At 44.6% G+C, this 21,042-nt stretch overlaps 1 protein-coding gene and 1 pseudogene across 4 annotated transcripts in view; one reads left to right on the top strand and one right to left on the bottom strand.

The window, feature by feature from the left end:
• Klhl12 (kelch like family member 12) overlaps nt 1-14,553 on the bottom strand; it is a 39,197-nt gene extending 24,644 nt beyond the window's left edge. The window contains exons 1-4 of one of the 4 annotated variants that reach the window (XM_045139717.1): nt 14,464-14,553; nt 10,329-10,529; nt 7,884-8,037; nt 5,867-6,084 (exon numbers count right to left, since the gene is read on the bottom strand). In XM_045139717.1, the coding sequence (XP_044995652.1) occupies nt 5,867-6,084; nt 7,884-8,037; nt 10,329-10,523 (567 nt within the window). In that variant the 5' untranslated portion in view covers nt 10,524-10,529; nt 14,464-14,553. Of the gene's footprint in view, nt 1-5,866; nt 6,085-7,883; nt 8,038-10,328; nt 10,530-13,764; nt 13,878-14,262; nt 14,359-14,463 lie in introns of those variants that run through there. The other 3 variants (XM_045139721.1, XM_045139726.1, XM_045139710.1) reach the window with 3 other exon arrangements.
• Nucleotides 14,554-20,302: 5,749 nt separating this feature from the next.
• Nucleotides 20,303-20,674, top strand: LOC101595206 (annotated as a pseudogene).
• The last annotated feature ends 368 nt before the right edge of the window (nt 20,675-21,042 follow it).

Below are 21,042 nucleotides of genomic sequence, written 5' to 3'. Positions count from 1 at the left end.
TGAACTCCAGATGCGTGCGCCCCCTTGTACATCTGGCTAATGTGGGTTCTGGGGCATCAAATCTGGATCCTTTGGTTTTGTAGGCAAAGGCCTTAACCGTTAAGCCATCCCTCCAGCCCTAAAATATTTTTAAAAAGAATTATTTAATATAAGAACACCAGGAATTGGCCGGGCGTGATGGCGCATGCCTTTATTCCCAGCACTTGGGAGGCAGAGGTAGGAGGATCATCATGAGTTCAAGGCCAACCTGAGACTACATAGTGAATTCCAGGTCAGCCTGAGCTAGAGTAAGACCCTGAGACCCTACCATGAAAATCAAAACAAACAAACAAACAAACAAAAAGAACACCACCAGGAATGATGCCACAAGGGGGGCAGAATCTCGAAATCAAGGTGCAGTTCAGGATCAGTGACTGCCGGCCACGAGTGACTGTAATCCCCAGTATAGAGACACACAAAAAACGGAGAGTGGGGTGGGAGGATGACACAAGTTCCAAGTTTACAATGGATCCCCAGAACCTGGAACTGCTGTGGGCACATGGTATGCGCTCAGTAAGTGTTCTGGAAGTGAGCAACACTACATGCTAAGCGCTTGCTACTTTATCATCGGCAGCAGCACTTATTTGCTGTGCTTGAATACATGGGCAAATAAAAAAAAAAAATCAAGATCCTCTAGTAGATTCCTGGTTTTCAAATCTGAGAAATGCTTTGTAGCTATGCTGGCATGTTGGCAGATACAATGTCCTATACCAGCAAATTCTTCACTCTGTAACATTTCTGTTTTAAATGTTTATTTATTTGCAAACAGAAAGAGAGGGAGAGAGACACAGAGAGAGAATGGGCACACCATGGCCTCTAGCCACTGCAAATGAACTCCAGATGCATGTGCCACTTTGTGCATCTGGCTTATGTGGGTTCTGAAGAATTGAACCTGGATCCCTGGATCCTTGGGCTTCACAGGCAAGTTCCTTAACTGCTAAGTCATCTCTCTAGCCCACATTTCTAACACTACCTCCCTAATGTTGATTTGAAACAATTTGTCAAATTGCAGAATCATTCCTCTTTAGGTGGAAACAATCTCACCCAGGTGCTTTCAGCAGTCATTAAAGAAAAATGTGAAGCAGAACTGGGCATGGTGGTGCACGCCTTTAATCCCAGCACTCAGGAGGCAGAGGTAGGAGGATTGCCGTGAGTTCGAGGCCACCCTGAGACCACATAGTGAATTCCAGGTCAGCCTGGGCTAGAGTGAGACCCTACCTCAAAAAACCGAAAGAAAGAAAGAAAGAAAGAAAGAAAGAAAGAAAGAAAGAAAGAAAGAAAGAAAGAAAGAAAGAAAGAAAGAAAGAAAGACGGAAAAATGTGAAGCAAAGGTTGGCTAACATTTGGTAAGAAGCACATCCAAGACCTTTACTGCATCACATAAAGCTCCTTTGATGGGCTGGAGAGATGGCTTAGTGGTTAAGCGCTTGCCTGTGAAGCCTAAGGACCCCGGTTCGAGGCTCGGTTCCCCAGGTCCCATGTTAGCCAGATGCACAAGGGGGCGCACGCGTCTGGAGTTTGTTTGCAGAGGCTGGAAGCCCTGGCGCGCCCATTCTCTCTCTCTCTCTCTCCCTCTATCTGTCTTTCTCTCTGTGTCTGTCGCTCTCAAATAAATAAATTTAAAAAAAAATTTTAAAAAAATCTTTAAAGCTCCTTTGACAAACTTGGAATTAACCATTTGGTTTACATAAAGTATCACATTTTTTTTTTTTTTTTTTGCCTTGTGTTTGTATCATGTGGTGTGCATATGAGATGTATGGATTAGCATGTGCCCATGTGGCCTCTCATGCACTTACCCAAGACAAGGTGTGTTCACCGGTGATGGTCTGAGCACAGCACTGTCCAGCTCCATGGCTAACACCCACTCTAACTTGAGCCACTCTCTCACAGATCCTGAAGCTTGCCTGCTTTCTTTCCTTTTTCTCCATGGAGGTAGGGTCTCGCTCTAGCTCAGGCTGACCTGGAATTCACTATGTGGTCTCAGGGTGGCCTTGAACTCACGGTGATCCTACCACCTCTGCCTTCTGAGTGCTGTGATTAAAGACATGCACCACTATATCCAGCTGAATTTTATTCTTTCTGAAAAGGCTCTTTTCTAAATTGTAGTACAGCAGCCTGGTGATATAGTTCAGTGGTCAGTGCTTCCCTAGCATGTGCAAGGCCATGGGTTTGATCCCTAGTACCACAATAAATAAAGGAAAATAAAATGTCTATGTCTAGAGGTACCAATAGCTTTTGAAAATTTACTAATTTAAAATCCATTTGGGGGCTGGAGAGATGGCATAACAGTTAAAGTGTTTGCCTGTGAAGTCTAAGGACCTAGGTTCAATTTCCCAATACCCATGTAAGCCAGATCCACAAGGTGGTGCATGCATCTGGAGTTTGTTTGCAATGGCTAGTGATCCTGGAGTACCCATTCTCTGACTCCTCCCCCCAAAAAAAAACATAAAGGAAGAAAAAATATTTTTTTTAAAAAAAGGAGGAAAGAAACCTCAGGCTAGAGATATAACTTAGTGGTTAATGCACTTGCCTGCAAAACCAAAGGGACCCAGGTTTGATTCACCAGGACCCACAGAAGCCAAATGTACAAGGTAGCAAATGCAGTTGGAGTTTATTTGCAGTGGCTGGAGGCCCTGGTGTGCCCATTCTCTTTATCTGCCTCTTCCTCTCTTTCTCCCTTAAAAACTAAATAAAATATTTTTTAAAAATTAAGAAAAAGAAAGCTTAAAAATCCATTTTATACAAATTATTACAGGAGAATGAGAGAGAGAAAGAAAAACTCAAAAATTTTATCCAGCATAGAGAATGAAACTTCTCTTTCTTAACTTGAGGAAACTAAAACCAACAGATAAACTATTGCATGGGTCTGCTGAGTAAGAAAATTAAAGAACTAGTCCACTGTAGATTAATGCTTCAGGTTTCAAAGATATCTATTAGCCCTATATTGCATGCCATCTGCGCACAGGGCCCATCCTATTCTCTGTGTCATCACAATTTTCATCTATGTGCTGCCGAAGCAAGCACCAATGATCCCTATACTGTGTTCTGCACTCCCATTCTCAACCTAACTATAGCCCTATAAGCAACAAAACAACTCTGCTGAATTACTGGTGCTACTGATAATTAGCAGTGATTACAATCTTGCCGGGATCAGTCACTGAATGCCCTCCTGACACAGTCAAGGCACTATTTCTTTTATACCCAGATCTGTTTCTTTTTCCACTCCCTCACCCTCCAGAAAGTAGCTGTTGGTTACAGTCTGGTTCCTGCTTATGTAGATTGTCACCACCAAACTTCTCTCTCCTCCTTTTTGACCCATGCTTGGGCAAAATTTCTTTTTTTATTTTTAGTTTTGGAGGTATTGTCTTGCTTTAGGGCAGGCTGACCTGGAATTCGTTTCACAGGGATCCTCCTACCTCAGCCTTCCAAGTGCTAGGATTAAAAGCATGCGCCACCATGCCTGGCTCAAAGCTTACCATTCTTTCTTATAGGTAACTTATCTTGGATAGGCTCATTATTCTCACTGTACTCTATTAAAAATTTGTAATATTCAGTGCCAAGGATGGGATACCTTCCAGTGAGTTGTTGGCCATTGCTGAGGCCCTTGGTTTCCCACCTGGAATCGATGGTAAGACCCTATTGCTGAAGACTCCACATACTTGGGCTGCAAGGTCACTGAGAAATCCTGCTGGAACTGAGCTGATAACCTCCTCCATGTAGACCAGCTGACAGAAAGCTGGAAGAAGCCATTCTACATGTAGTTCAATGGGAGAAAGAGAAATCACCAGTAAAGATAATCAACAGTGGACACTACAAGCCTTATATTTGGTCAGCCAGGCCAAATGAGCCAACAGGTGCAATAGTGGCACATCTGTCATGGTGGAAATCAATTGCCCTCTAATTGGAGTGGAGGCCCACTCCATGGGAGGGAATATATCCCTGATACTGAAAACTTAAAACAGGGGTAGTCATGAGCCCTAGGGGGGTAACATCTGCTGCTGTCAGACTAAATGTATGTACTATGCTTACCAAACTGCCCAGTAAGCACTTCTCTTAATGTTCATGCCCTTATATTAATGCTACTCTCACTTTTGGTAGAGAATCTTCTTTTCAGATGGCAGTGTCCTTGCTTGGGACAACTCAGAAGGTATCATGGTGCTGGAAAAAAGTGACCAGAGTGCTCAGTACTGCAATATCTCGATCACACCTTCCAAAGCTCAAGGTCTAATGTGGAAGAGGTGGTAGGAAGAATGTAAGAGCCAAAGGAAGGGTAGGACTCCTTACAACGTGCTTACTCCCAGACACAAAATGGCCTGGATATCCATGACCTCATAGTGCCTGACACTACCTACACAAGACCATCATAGGAGGAGGAAAAGATCATGACATCAAAATAAAAGAGAGACTGATTGAGATTGGGAGGGGATATGATGGAGAATGGAGTTTCAAAGGGGAAAGTGGGGGGAGGGAGGGTATTACCGTGGGATAGTTTTTATAATCATGGAAGTTGTTAATAAAAAAATTGAAAAAAATATTTTTAGCCAGATGTGGTGGTTTCTGCCTGTAATCCCAGCACTTGAAAGGTACAGGCAACAACATTAGCAGTTCAGGTTTATCTTCAGCTACATAGTAAGTTTGAGGCCAAACCGGCTTTGTGAGACTCATGAGACCCTGTATTAAATTTTTGTTTTTAAAGAGGCCTATTTGTCTGTACTATAATACTGTGGATTGTCTGAAAGCAAGAACTGTATCTTACCCATTTAATGCTTATCTGATCTAGTGATTGCTACATAGTATATATTCTAATTAAATGCTTGTAAAATGAGTGCATGGGTAATAACATACTTCATAGAAATTTACCTTACTTCTAACTAACTTCTGTTTTTTGTTTTTGCTTTTCTTTTTTTTGGTTTCTCAAGATAGAGTCTCACTCTAGCCCAGGCTGATCTGGAATTCACTCTGTAGTCTCAGGGTGGCCTTGAACTCAGTGATCATCCTACCTCTGCCTCCAAGTGCTAGGATTAAAGGCGTGTGCCACCATGCCCGGCTTCTTCTGTTTTATTCCACATTGTTTAATACTGATTAACTACTGACATCCATCTTTTCATAGAGGAATAGGGCAAACTCCTTCATTATATGCAAATAAATTAAAGGCTTTGGATAGGATATGGACATATGATTATTATACTTTAATACAAAAATACTGTAACTCCATTCTTTCTATGTTTTGCAATGCCCCCTTTTTTTGTTTGTTTTAAATATTTATTTAGGGTTGGAGAGATGGCTTAGTAGTTAAGGCACTTGCCTGTGAAGCCTAAGGACCCAGGTTCAATTCCCCAGTACCCATGCCATGTGAGCCAGATGCACAAGGTGGTGCAGGTGGCCCATTCTCTCTATGTGCTTCTTCTCTTGCTCACTCTAATAAATAAACAAAATACTTATTTATAGTTGGGCGTAGTGATGCACACCTGTAATCCCAGCATTCGGAAGGCAGAGGTAGGAGGATTGCCATGAGTTCAAGGCCACCCTGAGACTACATAGTGAATTCCAGGTCAGCCTGAGCTAGAGTGAGACCCTACCTCAAAAAACCAAACTAAATAAATAAAATAATAAAAAAATTATTTATTTGAAAGAAATGGAGAGATATAGAGGAGAAAGAGAATGGGTGCACCAGGGTTTCTTTGTACATCTGACTTTACATGGGTTCTGGGGATTGAACCTGGGTCATCAGGCTTTCCAACAAATGCCTTTAAGCACTGAGCAATCTCTCCAGTTCCTTGTAATAGTCCAGTTTTAAAGAAACATTAACACCAGGCCATATCTGTACCTGAATTTCATCACACTTGATTAGCTTCTCCACCTCCCCTTGACTTAGAAGAATGAACTCTTCATGCTGCACCACTTCAGGAAAATGCTTCTGGCTGAAAACTTCAGCTGCTTGCATCAGGTCCACACAATTGTGAGTTTCAGCAAAATCCCTGATACCCAGGCAATTAGAAGGGTCCAGCTGACTTTCTAAGAACTCACAACAGGCTTGCTTCACACCTAGGAAAAAGAACGCAGTGAACAGACTTTAAGATACTCTGCAATATGGAGTAGTGTTATATTTTTTAGATCTCAGTATCTTAAATATATGTCATTGAAAGAACCCTGGCTGAACACCTAATACATAGACGTTTTGTAGGGATTCAAATCTGATTTGTCTTTTTTTATTTTTTTTTTTTAGTTTTTCGAGGTAGGGTCTCACTCTAGCCAGGCTGCTAACCTGTAATTCACTATGTAGTCTCCAGGTGGCCATGACCTCACAGTGATCCTCCTACCTCTGCCTCCCGAGTGCTGGCATTAAAGGCATACACCACCACGCCTGGCTCTGCTTCATCTTTACAGTGAGTACAGGAAGATGATCCTTTCAAACTTCTGGAAACTGAAACCAGTCTAAAAAACTAAATAATAATTCAGTGTAATATACTTTTTTACTACTCTACATCAAAGTTAATTAAAACCATACCAGCCAGGCGTGGTGGCGCACACATTTAATCCCAGCACTTGGAAAGCAGAGGTAGGAGGATTGCCATGAGTTCCAGACCACCCCGAGACTACACAGTGAATTCCAGGTCAGCCTGGGCTAGAGCAAAACCCTACCTTGAACCCCCACCCCACAAAAAAAATAATGAAGGGGAAAAAATGAAGATATTATAAATGAGTCCATAATTTTCCAATTGAAAAGTATAGAACAGGGGCTTGGTATATAACTCAGTGGTAAACAGTACTGTTTGATGTATGTATGTATGTATGTGCCTGTGTTTTCTATTCATCCACTTTTTTGTTTTGCTTTGAGGTACAGTCTCACTGTAGCCCAGGCTAACCTGGAATTCATTCAGGATGGTCTTGAATTCAGTGATCCTACCCCCACCTCCTGAGTGTTGGGGTTACAAATGTACACCACCACACCTGGCTCTTCCAGTTTTTTATTTTTGGGGTTTTTTTTTTTGAGAGATAGAGAAAGGGAAGAGGAAAGGGGGAAGAGAGAGAAGGAGAATGGGCACACCAGGGCCTTTCAGCACTGTGAACAAACTCCAGATGTGTGTGCCCCCTTGTACCCATGAGCAACATTGCAAGCTTACATCACTTTTGTGTCTGGCTATACATTGGGACCTGGAGATTTGAACAGACATTCCTAGGCTTCGCAGGCTAGCGCCTTAACACTAAGCTATGTCTTCAGCCCTGCTCTTCCAGTTTTAAAAAACAGAAAGGTATGAGGGCACTCTTTCTCTCTCTTTTTTAAAATCATTTATAGTTCATTTAACTTACTCGCAAGGAGCAGGGTGAAGAGAACGAGTGCAGCAGGGCCTCGTGCCACTGCAAACGGGCTGCAGACACTCGCACCGCGCACTGACATGGGCCTTCACATGCGCACTGGGAGACCAACTAGCCGTTACGCTTGGAAGCTGGTGCCTTTAACTCCTGAGCCGTCTCCCCAGCCCAGGTGCTCTCTTTCACAACAGACCAATTCTTATATTTGGAGAGGTTACTCTGCATTACTAGTGAGTAACCTGATCTCTCATTGTTCAAAGATTCAAAAGCTAGCTAGGCACGGTGGTGCAAGCCACCTCGGGAGACTGAGGTAGGAGTACTGCCACGAGTTTAAGGCCAACCTAAAACTACAGAGTGAGTTCCAGGTCAGCCTGGGCTAGGGTCAAACCCTCGCTCAAAAAAGACCAAATAAGGGCAGTCATAACTGCTTCTAGTCTAGTTTACTTAAGTCTCATGATTACATTTGTAGCAATTAAAAATACTTCCATTACTACTTTGTCATGGCCAAGAGCAGCTTTTAATGTCTGTACCTTTCAGCTGAAGCAGACAGGCTGCAGGGAGCAGTTCTTGTACATTTTCTACTGTCACATGTACAGTTTCTGTGTATACAAAGTCCAACAGGATTTCCATGGTAGAGGCAGTTAAACCTTGGATATCAACATAAGGTTTCCCCTTCTCTGAAAGCTAAAAATTCACAGAATATGAAAGAATAATACAAATAATTCCACAAGATAAAGACAGATTCAACTTCAAGAGTTTAAAGTGATATTAATATTAAATACACATCTTTTAAAAAATATAATCCATCTTGTTTGATATGTATGAAGCAAGCATTGTGTGCATTTGTAATATTTTAAGCAAAATGGGCAGTATTCTGCATTGTCTGAAGTAAAGAGGTAGAATGTTAATTTTCTAGTAACACCCTGACTCAGCCCCTACTTATGGTCTCATCAGTGTTCATTTTTATAAGGAAATAGTCTAGAGTAAATAAATATGCTACCAGTTTTTCAGTAATCCCCAATATTTTATAATTGAACTGTGTGTGTTAATATACATGTGTGATAGAGAATGAACCCAGAGCCAGCACCAGGTGAGTTTGGTGTGGTGGTGCATGCTTTAATCTAAGCACTTGGGAGGTAGAGGTAGGAGGATTGCCATGAGACCCAGGCTGTCTTCCTGAGACTTCATAGTGAATTCCAGGTCAGCCTGTGCTTGAATGAAACCCTACTTTGAAAAACAAACAAAAAAAAAAAAAAAAAAAAATCACACCAAGGTGGAGGCAGAGAGAAAGGAAAAAAATGTGTTTTATCACAAAAATACATGGACATTAGTGCATGTTCCTGGAATTTTTGAATTCTGTAAAATATGTTTATTTTAATATGGGTACATACATAGGTATAAGTACACACGCATACATGTATACTTTTTTTTAATTTTAGAGAGAGAATAGGGAAGGGGGGAGGTGTTACTTAGCCACTGCAATCAAACTCCAGACACTTGTGCCACCTAGTGGGCATGTGCAACTTTGTGCTTGCCTCACCTTTGTGTGTCTGGCTTACATGAGATCTGGAGAGTCAAACATGGGTCCTTAGGCTTCGCAGGCAAGTAAGTGCCTTAACTGCTAAGCCATCTCTCCAGCCCTACATATATTTTTCAATTTATTTGACAGAGAGAAAGACAGTATGGGTACGTGCCAGTGCCTTTTGCCACTGCAGATGAACTCTAGATGCATGTGTCTTTGTGCAACTGGCTTTATCTGAATGCTGGGGAATCAAACTTGAACCAACCCAGAACTACAGGTTCTGCAAGCAATCACATTTCACTGTTAAGCCATCTCCCAGTCCCCTTCCACACTGGTTTTAAAATTAGACTGCTGAATATAAAATCACTATTTCTGAAGTTTAGGAGTCACAGTAGTTTACTACTCTTTACAGTCAGCTGATTAGACATAAATCCCACCTTTCATGGCATTCACAAGCTATGAGTCATAGAACAAGTCATTTAATAAACCTTCCTTCACTTGTAAACTGAGATGGTAATGTTTATCCCTAAGCATGAGTGACTTGTGAGGCATGAACAGAGCATGGCAGCTGGCCCCATAAAAGTAATTATTACCATTACCATGATACCCTCCTACCAGATCCAGCAACATCTTCACTAAGGTGGTAGGTATTAACTAACTAGAGAAAATAGAAAAGTATGTAGCTAGAGTAGCTAGACAGACCTTTTGAAGAAGTCTTGTTATATTCAAGTGTGGTACATGCCTGTAAATCTCAGCACGCAGGAGGCACAGGTAGGAAGATGGTGTGCTTGAGGCCAGCTTGAGCTATACAGTGAGACACCATGTTAAAAAAAAAAAACAAAAAACACCAGGGTTGGGGCTGGAAAGATGGCTTATCAGTTATGGTGCTTGCCTGTGAAGTCTAAAGACCCAGCTTCCATTCTCCAGAACTCATATAAGCCAGATGCACATGGTGGCACGTGTCTCTCAAGTTTGTTTGCCGTGGCAAGAGGCCCTAGTGCACCCATTCTCTTGCTCCCTCTAATAAATAAATAAAAATAAAATATTTTTTAAAATAGGGCTGGAGAGGTGGCTTGGGGTTAAGGCACTTGCCTGCGAAGCCTAAGGAACCAGGTGGATTCTTCAGTATCTAGTTTTAAGCTTCTAGTTCATTCATTGAGAGTCTGTTTGGGGATTCCAACAGAGAAGCACTTGTATATCCTTGATCAAAGAACAGAACTCCTCTTTCAGGAGCAGATAGCTTCAGCAGGAATGTGCAAGGAGCAGTGAAGGAGGAAGCGACACCCACCTAGCCAGTCAGGTCAGCCAAATCAACCCCGGCCATTGATGAGATGAGGTGACAGATGTTGCTCCAACATTGCCTTCACATCCTATTCTAATCATTGACTTAACACAGAGAACTGCAAGGTTACATATATTAATTTCATGTGTGTAACAATAACTTGCTACTCACCTCACTAGTGAACATGGCACAGAAGTAATCACTGCAGGCAGCCAGCACAATCCGATGGGCAGGGAAGTCTTTCTGCTCCACTCTCAAAGTCACATCACACAGGGTATTGCTCTTCCTGAGGGAGTTCATTGAGTTGAGGATGGATTTAGCATGAGTATTTGTCATTATGTCTTTGGGGGCCATAATGCCACCCATCAAGCACTATGGAGAAAGAACAAAGGAGTTCTTGGACAGTGTAACTACAGAGAAAAGCATATCAGAAGAAATAAGGAACCTGTCATGGTGGCGCACGCCTTCAATCCCAGTACTCAGGAGGCAGAGGTAAGAAAATCGCCATGAGTTCGAGGCCACCCTGAGACTACAGATTGAATTCCAGGTCAGCCTGAGCTAGAGTGAGATCCTACCTCAAAAAACCAAAACCAAAACCAAAAGAAAAGAAAAGAAATAAGGAACCTGAACATTCTTACCTAAATAAACTAAGAAACTAAGAAAAGGCTTCCAGGGTAGGAGAGAGAGCTCAAGCAATAAGGTTCTTGCTGTATAACCATGAAGACTTGAGTTTGGGTCCCCAGCACCCACATAAAAGCTGGGTGTGGTGGTCATACCTATCATCCCAGTACTGAGGAACAGACACAGGAGAATTCCTAGGGTTTGCTGGCTGGCTAGTCTACCTGAATAAGTGAGTTCCAGGTTCAGTAGCAGATCCTGTCTCACAAAATACGGTGTAGCACTAGGGAGGCAGAGGTAGGAGGACCACCATGAGCTCAGGGCCACCCTGAGACTACCCAATGAATTCCAGGTCAGCCTGGGCCACAGTGACACCCTACCTCAAAAACAAAGTTTAAAAAAAAAAAAACTACACCAACCCTGGCCCACATAAGGTCGACAATAGCAACAGGAGTGTGTGCCAACACTGGCAAGGGGAAACTGGATATAATACGCATAAACCTGCTCCCAAGAATGCACTACCTCCAAAAGGCGTTGATTCCCAAATCTCTATCAGCTGGGAACCTAGCATTCAGAACACCTAAGTTTATGGGGGACACCTGAATCAAACCACCACACACACCAAAGAAGAACAAGAAGAAGAACAACAACAAGAAGAACAAGAACAAGAAGAAACAAAAGCAAAAGTTTTTCTCAGATCTAAACATCCACAAGCATAGATCACCCCATCACTGCCACCATCACCAAGATCTGGGCAGCAATGATTCCTGAATATGCCCTCTTCTTCCTCTGAATCCCCATCCTTTAATACATCCCTGAAGTCAGCCGACCAAGGATCAAAAATAAAATTTCATTGGTTTGGAACATGTACAGAGTTTTGTTTCCTTGTTACTTTCCCCCAGATAACAGGATATAATATTTTTTGCATTAGATATAAGTAATCAAAATCTGGTCTGTGCACAAGTTACATGCAAATGCTGTATGTTATTTTATATAAGACATAAGAGCCAGATGTGGTGGCATATCCCCTGAAATTACAGCACTAAGAAGGCAGATACAAGTTGGAGGGTAGTCTGCTCTCCATAGTGAGCTCAGTTAGCACTGTCTAGTGAAACCTGACACAAAAGCAAAGTGGCTGGAGAGGTGGCTTAGTGGTTAATGCACGTGCCTGTGAAGCCTTAAAGACCTAGGCTCAACTCCCCAGAACCCATGTAAACCAGATGCACATGGTAGTTGCATGTGTCTGGAGTTCTTCTGCAGTGGCTAGAGGCCCTGGAGTGCCCAGTCTCTCCTTCCCTTGCTCTCAAATAAGCAAATAAAATAGTTTTTAAAAATCTGGGCATGGTGGGACAGGCCTGTACAATCCTAGTATTCAAGAGGGAGGAGGAGCAATACAAGTTTAAGGTCAGTCTGTTCTACACAGCAAGCACCAGGCCAGCCAGCACCTGAGGCTGTGGATATCAAGCGACTACCACACTTGCAAGGGTCACATGTATGAATTAGTTAAATGAAATAATACATTATATTACTTACAAATGCTAGGCATGGCGTCTCATACTTTTAATCCCAGCACTCAAAAAGCTGAGGTAATATGCTCACCTTTGAATTCAAGGCCAGATTGGGCTAGAGTGAAACCCTGCCTCAAACAAAACCAAACCACCCGTTCCTCCCTGCAAAACACCCCACCAACATAAGAACTTTCTTGAACAGACTTCAGTTATACTTTTTTCCTCCCCAGGAAGTTTCTGGGAAATGAAATGGAGGTAATTATTGAGACAGTCTTTTACTTAGAATCGAAAATGTTCTGAAATTAAAGGAAAGAAACTGATCTTCCAAAGTCCATAATTTTTTAATAGTAAAAATAAGATCGGGGGGTTGGGGAGATTGCTCAGAGATTAAAGGTGCTTGCTTGTACAGCCTGATGTACTGAGGTTCAATTCCTCAGCCCCCACATAAAACTGGTCAGGATTTTTTTTTTTTTTGCAGCAAGAGACCCTGGTGTGCCCATACACATACAGTGAAAATAAATAAACAAACTTTAAAAATATAAGATGCTAAATCCTCATCTTAAAAGTTGGGCCGTGGTGGCACATGCGTTTAATTCCAGCACTGTAAGGCAGACGTAGGCCGGTCTGGGACTAGTGACAGGTCAGCCTGGGCTAGAATGAGAACTTACCTCAAAAAAACAACAAAAAAGTTGTGCTGGAAGTGGTGACATACACCTTTAATCCCAGCACGGGGTAGGCAAGAGGTAAGAGGATCACTGTGAGTTTGAGGTCAGCCAAGGCTAGAGTGAGACTCTACCTCAAAAAAAAAAAAAAAAAAAAAAAAAAAAAAGAAGTTGCCATATCAAAACTATTCAAGGGACTGGGGAGATGGCTTAGCATTTAAGACATTTGCCTGCAAGCCAAAGGATCCAGGTTCGATTCTCCAGAACCCACATAAGCCAGAGCAGAAAGGGGCCCATGCATTTGGAGTTCATTTGCAGTGGCTGGAGGGCCTGGCAAGCCCATTCCCCTCACCCCCCTCTCTCAAATAAATAAATTATACGCACGCACGCACGCACGCACGCACGCACACACACACACAGAGAGAGAGACAGACAGACATTGACATTCAATACTCCAACAACTCTGTAAGATTATTCAAAGCATTCCATAATTTTTGAAGAGGTTCCTTAAGTCAACATCGTTTCAACTGTGGAGTCGCAAGAAACTCCGGGGACTGTTTCAATTCTGACCAAATGTCAGTTGGCTGTGAATATTTCCGGGGGTGTTACTACAGAGCCCAGTCTGTGGCTAGGTTCTGAAGTTTGTGCCAAAACAAACCCAGTACAAAGTTCCTCAGCACATTCTTCACCTTTCAGAAATGATCTATTCTAGAACTTCTGTTAGCATCTGAACCCAGGGGTTCCATTCTGAAGGAGGAATCTAAAGGGGCTAATAAATTCAAGAGAAAGGAAGGTTTCCCATGGTAACACCAGGCTTACCGCTGGCACCAGTAGATGGAGGTGTCAGAATGTCCCTGATAGCCAAAGAGTTAGAGGCCAGTATGAGGTAACCAAGGAAAACTGCAGCTTATAACGCCTGATGGTCAAAATGCACCTTTGTGGTGAAACATCCTGGAAACTAGCTAAGTTGCTCTTTGCTACTGGGAAACGAAGGCATCGGGGCACTTCCCCGATTACTACACCAGCTGCCGGTGTGCATCTTCTACAGACTTCACGTGAGTTCATGTTTTCATGCTCTGCTTTCCAAGAGGATCAACCGGAGGCGATAAGCTAAAAGGGAGATCCAGTCCCGTAAGATTTGGGCGAGAAAGCGGTGGGTCCCCTTACTCCCATGAATATGTCACCCACCTCATAAATAGTCAACAAGAACCTTCTCAACAATACAGAGCGCGGAACCCCAGGACCTGATACCCCTTGGGAACGAGCCCACTGCAATCTCCCTGGGGAGACTGCTTTGCTAAATCCACTTCTGCTTACACTGTGCTTGGGGGCTGAATGCCTTTCTCGGAGGAGAAGCTTTCGCCAGGTAACAGGGCGGGTGGAGTTCCGGGGGTGTCGGGAGGACAGCCATTCCATCTGCGGGGGGGGGGGAAGACGAGAACCGGGGAGGCCGCGGCGGGAGCTGAGAGGTACGGTAGCAAGGGAAGGGCTGGCTGCCACCACCTGCGCGCCACTCACCTGGGCTCCGACACGCCCGGCGGCTCCGGCCCGGCCCTGCCCGAGGGGATCCGGGGGGCGCGGGGCCTGCAGGCGGCTGGGTGGGAGCCGGAGCGCCGCCGCCGCCGCCGCCGCCCCGACCCCGACGCTCGCGAGCAGCGACCGCGCTCCTCCAGGCTCCGGGAGGCCTCGGCGCCCGCGCGGCGTGATGACGTCACGGAGCTCGAGCCGACCCCTCGCGGAGGTCGACGTCACGTCGGGAGGGGCGCCACGTGAGCGAGCGCACCTGGCTGCCTGGCGCGCGTCGTTTTGAAGACGACTCGGCGGGGATGCGCGCGGTGAGTCCCGCGAGGAGGTCGGGAGCTGGGGCCTGCGGCCGGGAGCGCTCCAGGGCCGTCTGTGCTGAAGCTATGGCTGACGGGAGTAGTTTTTTTTTTTTTTTCTTTTTAATGAATATTTTCATTTATTTGCAAGCAGACAGAGATAGAGACAGAGCCAGCGCCTCAAGCCGCTGCAGAAGAACTCCAGGTGCACGCGTCTCTGTGCCTCGGGCTTTCCGTGGGTACTGGGAAATTGAACCCAGGTCGTTAGGCCTTATAGGCAAGCCATCTCTCTAGCCCCGGCTTTGCCTATTTTGCTGTCAGAACCCTAAAAGGGCCCTGTTTCCCCCACTGATTTGATTTTACTTCTTTCATTCCAGTGGAAGGAACCTGTGGAATAACTACCAGAAGTTGCACAACTTTTTTTTTTTTTTTTTTTTTGAGGTAGGGTCTCACTGGCCCAGGCAGACCTGAAATTCACTGTGTAGTCTCAGGGTGGCCTCGAACTCACGGTGATCCTCCTATCTCTGCCTCCCAGAGCGCTGGGATTAAAGGCGTGCACCACCTTGCCAGGCAAAAAATTGCAGAAAATCTTTCTAAACCCAGTAGTCATCGCCACTGTCCTGAATGACCATGTCATTGGTGTTAGGATTGTTTAGGAATTTGGTTTCTCATTGATTTGGGTTCACTTAGTGACTGAGGAGAAAAGATGATTCATGGCTCATCTTATTTATAAGAATGTTCAGTTAGATTATGCTGTTTCTTCTATAGGACTTTTGATTTCTTTTTTTTTTAATATTGTGAGAGTATGGATGCATCCGGGCCTCTTGCCTCTGCAAACAGACTCCAGACACATGGGACCCTTTGTGTGTCTGACTTTAAGTGGGTACTGAGGAATCAAGCCTGGGCCATCTGGCTTTGGAAGCAAGTGCCTTTAATCAGTGAACCATCCCTCCAGTCTAGGACTTTTGATTACGCTAATAAATATAACCAAGTAGTCAGCTTTTCAATTATATGGACCATTACCATCTTTTATATCTTCCTGATCTAAAACTTACTGAAAATTTACACATTTTGGATAGGAGTGCAGAACTAGCAAATTATGTTGAGAGAGTGGTTAAGGCACTTGCCTGAAAAGCCTAAGGACCCAGGTTTGATTCACTGGTTCCCATATAAGCCAGATCACAAAGTGGTACATGCATCTGGAGTTCATTTGCACTGGCTAGAGGACCCGATGCCCCCATTCTCTCTCTGTGTCTGCTGCATTCTCTCACATAAATAAACAAATAAAATTTTAAAAATTACGTTCACCTGGTTGTGGTGGTGCACACCTTTAATCCCAGCACTTGGGAGGCAGAGGTGGGTGGATCGCCGTGAGTTTTGAGGCCACCCTGAGACTACATAGTGAATTCCAGGTCAGCCTGGGCTGGAGTGAGACTCTTAACTCGAAAAAACAAAAAAAAAAAAAAGTATGTTGAGAGAACCTTGAGACTCTTCATAAAATAATTAAATGTACTTTGGTTTTTTTTGGGGGGGGGTTCGAGGTAGGGATTAAAGGTGTGTGCCACCACGCCCAGCACTTTTTTTTTTTAACTTGTGCATACTTGTGATGTGGCACGTGTATGTCCATGTGAGTGCAGATGAAGTGTCCTGTGCACGTAGTTCAGAGGAAACTGGGGTATCCTCCTCCACTGCTCACTCAGTTTCAGGGATCCAGAGCTTGCTGTTTTCACAAGCCCAAGAATTTTCCAGTTTCTGCTCCTCACAGGGCTGGGTTACAAATGTGTGTAGCCATGCTCAGCTATGTATGTGGGTTTTGGGGAATCAAAATCCAGACATCTTCAGTGACCTTGGGTTGACTCAGAAAGCATCATGGTGCTGGAAAGAAGTAACAGGAGTGCTCAGCACCGCAATATCTCTATCACACCTTCCAAGGCTCAGGGTCTATTGCAGAAGAGGTGGCGGAAAGAATGTAAGAGTCAAAGAAAGGGTGGGATTCTTTACAACGTGCTCCCACCAGAAACAAAATGGCCTGGATATCCATGACCTCACAGTGCCTGACACTACCTACACAAGACCATCATAACAGGAAGAAAAGATGATGACATCAAAATAAAAGAGAGACTGATTGAGAGGGGGAGGGGATATGATGGAAAATGGAGTTTCAAAGGGTAAAGTGGGGGGAGGGAGAGCATTACCATGGGATATTGTTTACAATCATGGAAGATGTTAATAAAAAAAGATTCAGCCGTCTTGGGCTCCCTCAGGCCCTCATGCTTGCGCATGAAGCACTCTTGACTGCTATACCAACTCTCCAGCCCTATATCTAGATGTAGATTTTTCCTTTTTTTGGCTTTTCAAGGTAGGGTCTTCCTCTAGCCCAGGCTAACCTGGAATTTACTATGTAGTCTCAGGTTGGGAGATTTTTTTCTTTGTAACTTCGGGTGGCCTTGAGCTTGCTATCTAGCTGAAGATCAACCTTTTTTTTTTCTCGAGGTTGGGTCTCACTCTAGCCCAGGCTGAACTGGAATTCACTATGGAGTCTCAGGGTGGCCTAGAACTCACGGCAATCCTCCTACCTCTGCCTCCCGAGTGCTGGGATTAAAGGCATGCGCCACCGCGCCCGGCTTTCTTTTTTGTTGTTTGCATTTTCGAGGTAGGGTCTCACATTAGTTCAGACTGGCCTGGAATTCAGTAGTCTCAGGACAGCCTGGAACTCACTGCATCGTCCTACCACTGCTTCCCACACGCTGGGATTCAAGGCATGCGCCACCACGCCCAGCCTGAAGATCAACTTCTGAGCCTCCTACCTCCATCTCCTAAAATTACATTCCTGTTGTAGCCCTCTCCTCACCCTAATATGCTTATGTGCAGATTACCCAAAAGAAAAGAGAAAAACTTGTCTTGTCTTTGGTTGCTGTAGGGACCCAAATGGCAAGGGGGATGCTTTGTAGCCTGTCGGGAGCCGCAGGGGAGCTCCAGGTGGTCTTTAATCTCTCATCCTACAGCCTAGGTGAGAAGTCAGCCCAGGTGAAATAACGCCAGGCATCATTTAACATAAGGCATAGGCACCTGATAGAGGGGCGTTACCACATGGCCCTGGGCAGGAGGGCACTGTCTTCTGTATATAAGCCTGTGCCTGCCTGAATAAACCTGAGCCTTGATCAGAACTTGGCTTGGCTCCATTCCTTGTGTTCTTGTCTCAGATCCATTCCCACTCCCTCCTGCGGGGTCTGTTTCGACCTTCGTGCTGCAGGCCAGCACAGTAGGGCAAGTGTTGAATACCTGTTAGAAGATGTAAATCTTCCAACAAATTAGTGAATCTAAATCAGCAGATTTAGAAACAACAGATGTCTCTAGGACTGTTAATATGATTTGCTTTTGTTTCAGATACAGCTTCCTAGATTTTCAAAACACATTTCATCAGCCTCACACTTCAACCAAACTAACTTGCCAGATTAAAATATTTTATTTAGGGCTGGAGAGATGGCTTAGCGGTTAGGCGCTTGCCTGTGAAGCTTAAGGATCCCAGTTCGAGGCTCGATTCCCCAAGTCCCACGTTAGCCAGAGAGGGTGCACGCGTCTGGAGTTCATTTGCAGTGGCTGGAGGCCCTGGCGCACCCATTTTCTCTCTCTACCTGACTCTTTCTCTCTCTCTCTGTTGCTCTCAAATAAATAAATAAAAATAAAAATAAATTTAAAAATATATTTTACTTAGGGACTGGAGAGTTGTCTTGCTTGCAAAGCCTGATGGCCTGAGTGTGATTTCCCCCATACCTATGTAAAGCCAGTTGCTCAAAATGGCACATGCGTGTGGTTTGTTTGCAAAGGCAGGAGGCCTTGGCACACCCATTCTCTCCTAAATAAGTTTTCTAGGGCTGAAGAGATGGTTCAGTGGTTAAGGGCCTTGCTTGCAAAACCTAAGGAATCCAATTCCCCAGTGCCCATGTAAAGCCAGATGGACAAAGTGACACATGCATCTGGAGTTTGCAGTGGTTAAAGGCTCTGGCATGCCCACTCTTTCTTTGTGCTTGTAAATAAATTAAATAAAAAAGTTTTCTGGGCTGGAAAGAAGGCTTAGTGGTTAAGCGCTTGCCTGTGAAGCCTAAGGACCCTGGTTTAAGGCTTGATTCCTCAGTACCTACGTAAGCCAGATGTACAAGGTGGCACATGCATCTGGAATTCATTTGCAGTGGCTGGAGGCTCTTGTGCACTGTCTCTTTGTCTCTTTCTCTCTGTTGCTCACAAATAAATAAAAATAGACCCCCAAAAATGTTTTTAAGTTTTTTAAGCTATGATTGCAAATACCAGTAATTCCAGTACTTGGGGGGTAGAGGAAAGATGAGTTCAAGGCCTGGTTGCAAAGACATTTGGATCGAAAGAATTTTAAACTAAAGGATTTTTCCAAGATGGAAAAGGTGATAAAACTAAAGTTATCATTAAAGGTTTGTGAGCCAGGCGTGGTAATACATGCCTTTAATCCCAGCACATAGGGGAATCTCTGTGACCCCTGTGAGTTCGAGGCCTGCCTGAGACTACATCGTGAATTCCAGGTCAGCCTGGGCTAGTGGGAGACCCTACCTCAAAAATAAATAAAACAGTTTATGAAGGCTAGGGAGAAGGCCCAGTGGGTAAAGGCACTTGCTTGTAAAGAAGCCTGAAATCCCAGGTTCAATTCCCCAATACCCACATAAAGCCAGATGCACAAAGTAATGCGTGAGTTTGTAATTCATTTGCAGTGGGAAGAGACCCTGGAGAGCCCATTCTCTCTCTCATTTCCTAAAAGTAATGTTTTCCGGGTGTGGTGGCGCACGCCTTTAATCCCAGCACTGGGGATGCATTGGTAGGAGGATCTCCGTGAGTTTGAGGCCACCCTGACACTACACAGTGAATTCCAGGTCAGCCTGAGCTAGAGTGAAACCCTACCTCAAAAAAAAAAAAAAAAACAAACAAACAAACAAAAAAAAACATTAAAGAAAGGGAGACATCCATTTGTAGCGGCGCTGGAGGCTGCCCTGGGCAGCCCTCTGCAGCCCCTGCCAGCGCCCCCTGGCCCGGGACACAGCCAGTCTCCTCCCCCATCCACCCCGCCCCACCGCGTTCCGCGCCCTCCGCGGATCCTCCCCAGGGCTGCTCCAGCCCTAGCCGCCTGCAGCCCTCCCGAGCAGGGCCCAGGGCGCGTGGGCGGCTCGGCAGAGAACCCCGTGGATGCGGGCGGCGGTGTTGGCAAATCTGCGTTCACCATCCAGAAATAACTTTTCTACCTGCCCAGTCTGACACACCCACTTATCATTGGACATGGAAACAGTTATCAGGTTGGAAATACTCTAAGATTTGTTAGGGAATTGACAGAAACAGAGAAGCCGGGCTTGGTGGCGCACACCTTTAATCCCAGCACTCGGGAGGCAGAGGTAGGAGGACCGACAGGAGTTCGAGGCCACCCTGAGACTACATAGTGGATTCCAGGTCAGCCTGGAATAGAGTGAGACCCTACCTCGGGGGAGGTGGGGGGGGACACAGCTGGACAAGAATTTGCGGCCATGAGACAGCAGTACCTGAGGACTGGCGAGGGCTTCCTACCGGTCTCATAAACAGAGGCAGTTTTGAAGAACTCTCTCGATTTCAAAGACAGATTCTCAGAGTATAGGATCCTGATAAGTTTCCAATGATTTTAACTGATAATAATGCAGACCTGGATCATCAAAGGCCAGTCATACAGGAAGGACAGCAGCTAGTAGGGCACCTTAATTAAAGGCGCGTCAGCAAAGATCAAGATGAATGTAGATCAAGCTTTCAATGAGCTTGTTCGGGCTATAAGGATATGTCAAGAGCAAGGGTGTCCTTCAGCGGAACCAACTTGGAAAGAGAAAGACGAGAAAAGCTACCATGGTGTCATTTTAAATTTTTTTTAAAAAATTATTTGTTTATTTATTTGAGACAGAGAGAGGGAGGATGGGAGCGCCAGAGCCTCCAGCCCCTGCAAATGAACTCCAGATGTGTGCGCCCCCTTGTGCATCTGGCTAACGTGGGTCCTGGGGAATCAAGCCTTGAACCATGGTCCTTAGGCTTCACAGGCAAGCGTTTATTTACTTTTTCCAGGTAGGGTCTCAACTCTAGCCCAGGCTGACTTGGAATTTAATATGTAGTCTCAGGGTGGCTTTGAACACATGATAATCTTTCTACCTCTGCCTCCCAAGTGCTGGGATTAAAGGCATACACCACCACACCAAGCTTTTTTTCCTTTTTAAATGTGAATTTTATCTGTCTTTAAAACTTTTGG

This window comes from Jaculus jaculus, chromosome 1 (assembly GCF_020740685.1).
Source record: "Jaculus jaculus isolate mJacJac1 chromosome 1, mJacJac1.mat.Y.cur, whole genome shotgun sequence".
NCBI lineage: Eukaryota > Metazoa > Chordata > Mammalia > Rodentia > Dipodidae > Jaculus > Jaculus jaculus.
The sequence above is the reverse complement of the archived record's forward strand: the minus strand, read 5'-3'. Positions and strand labels throughout refer to the sequence as shown.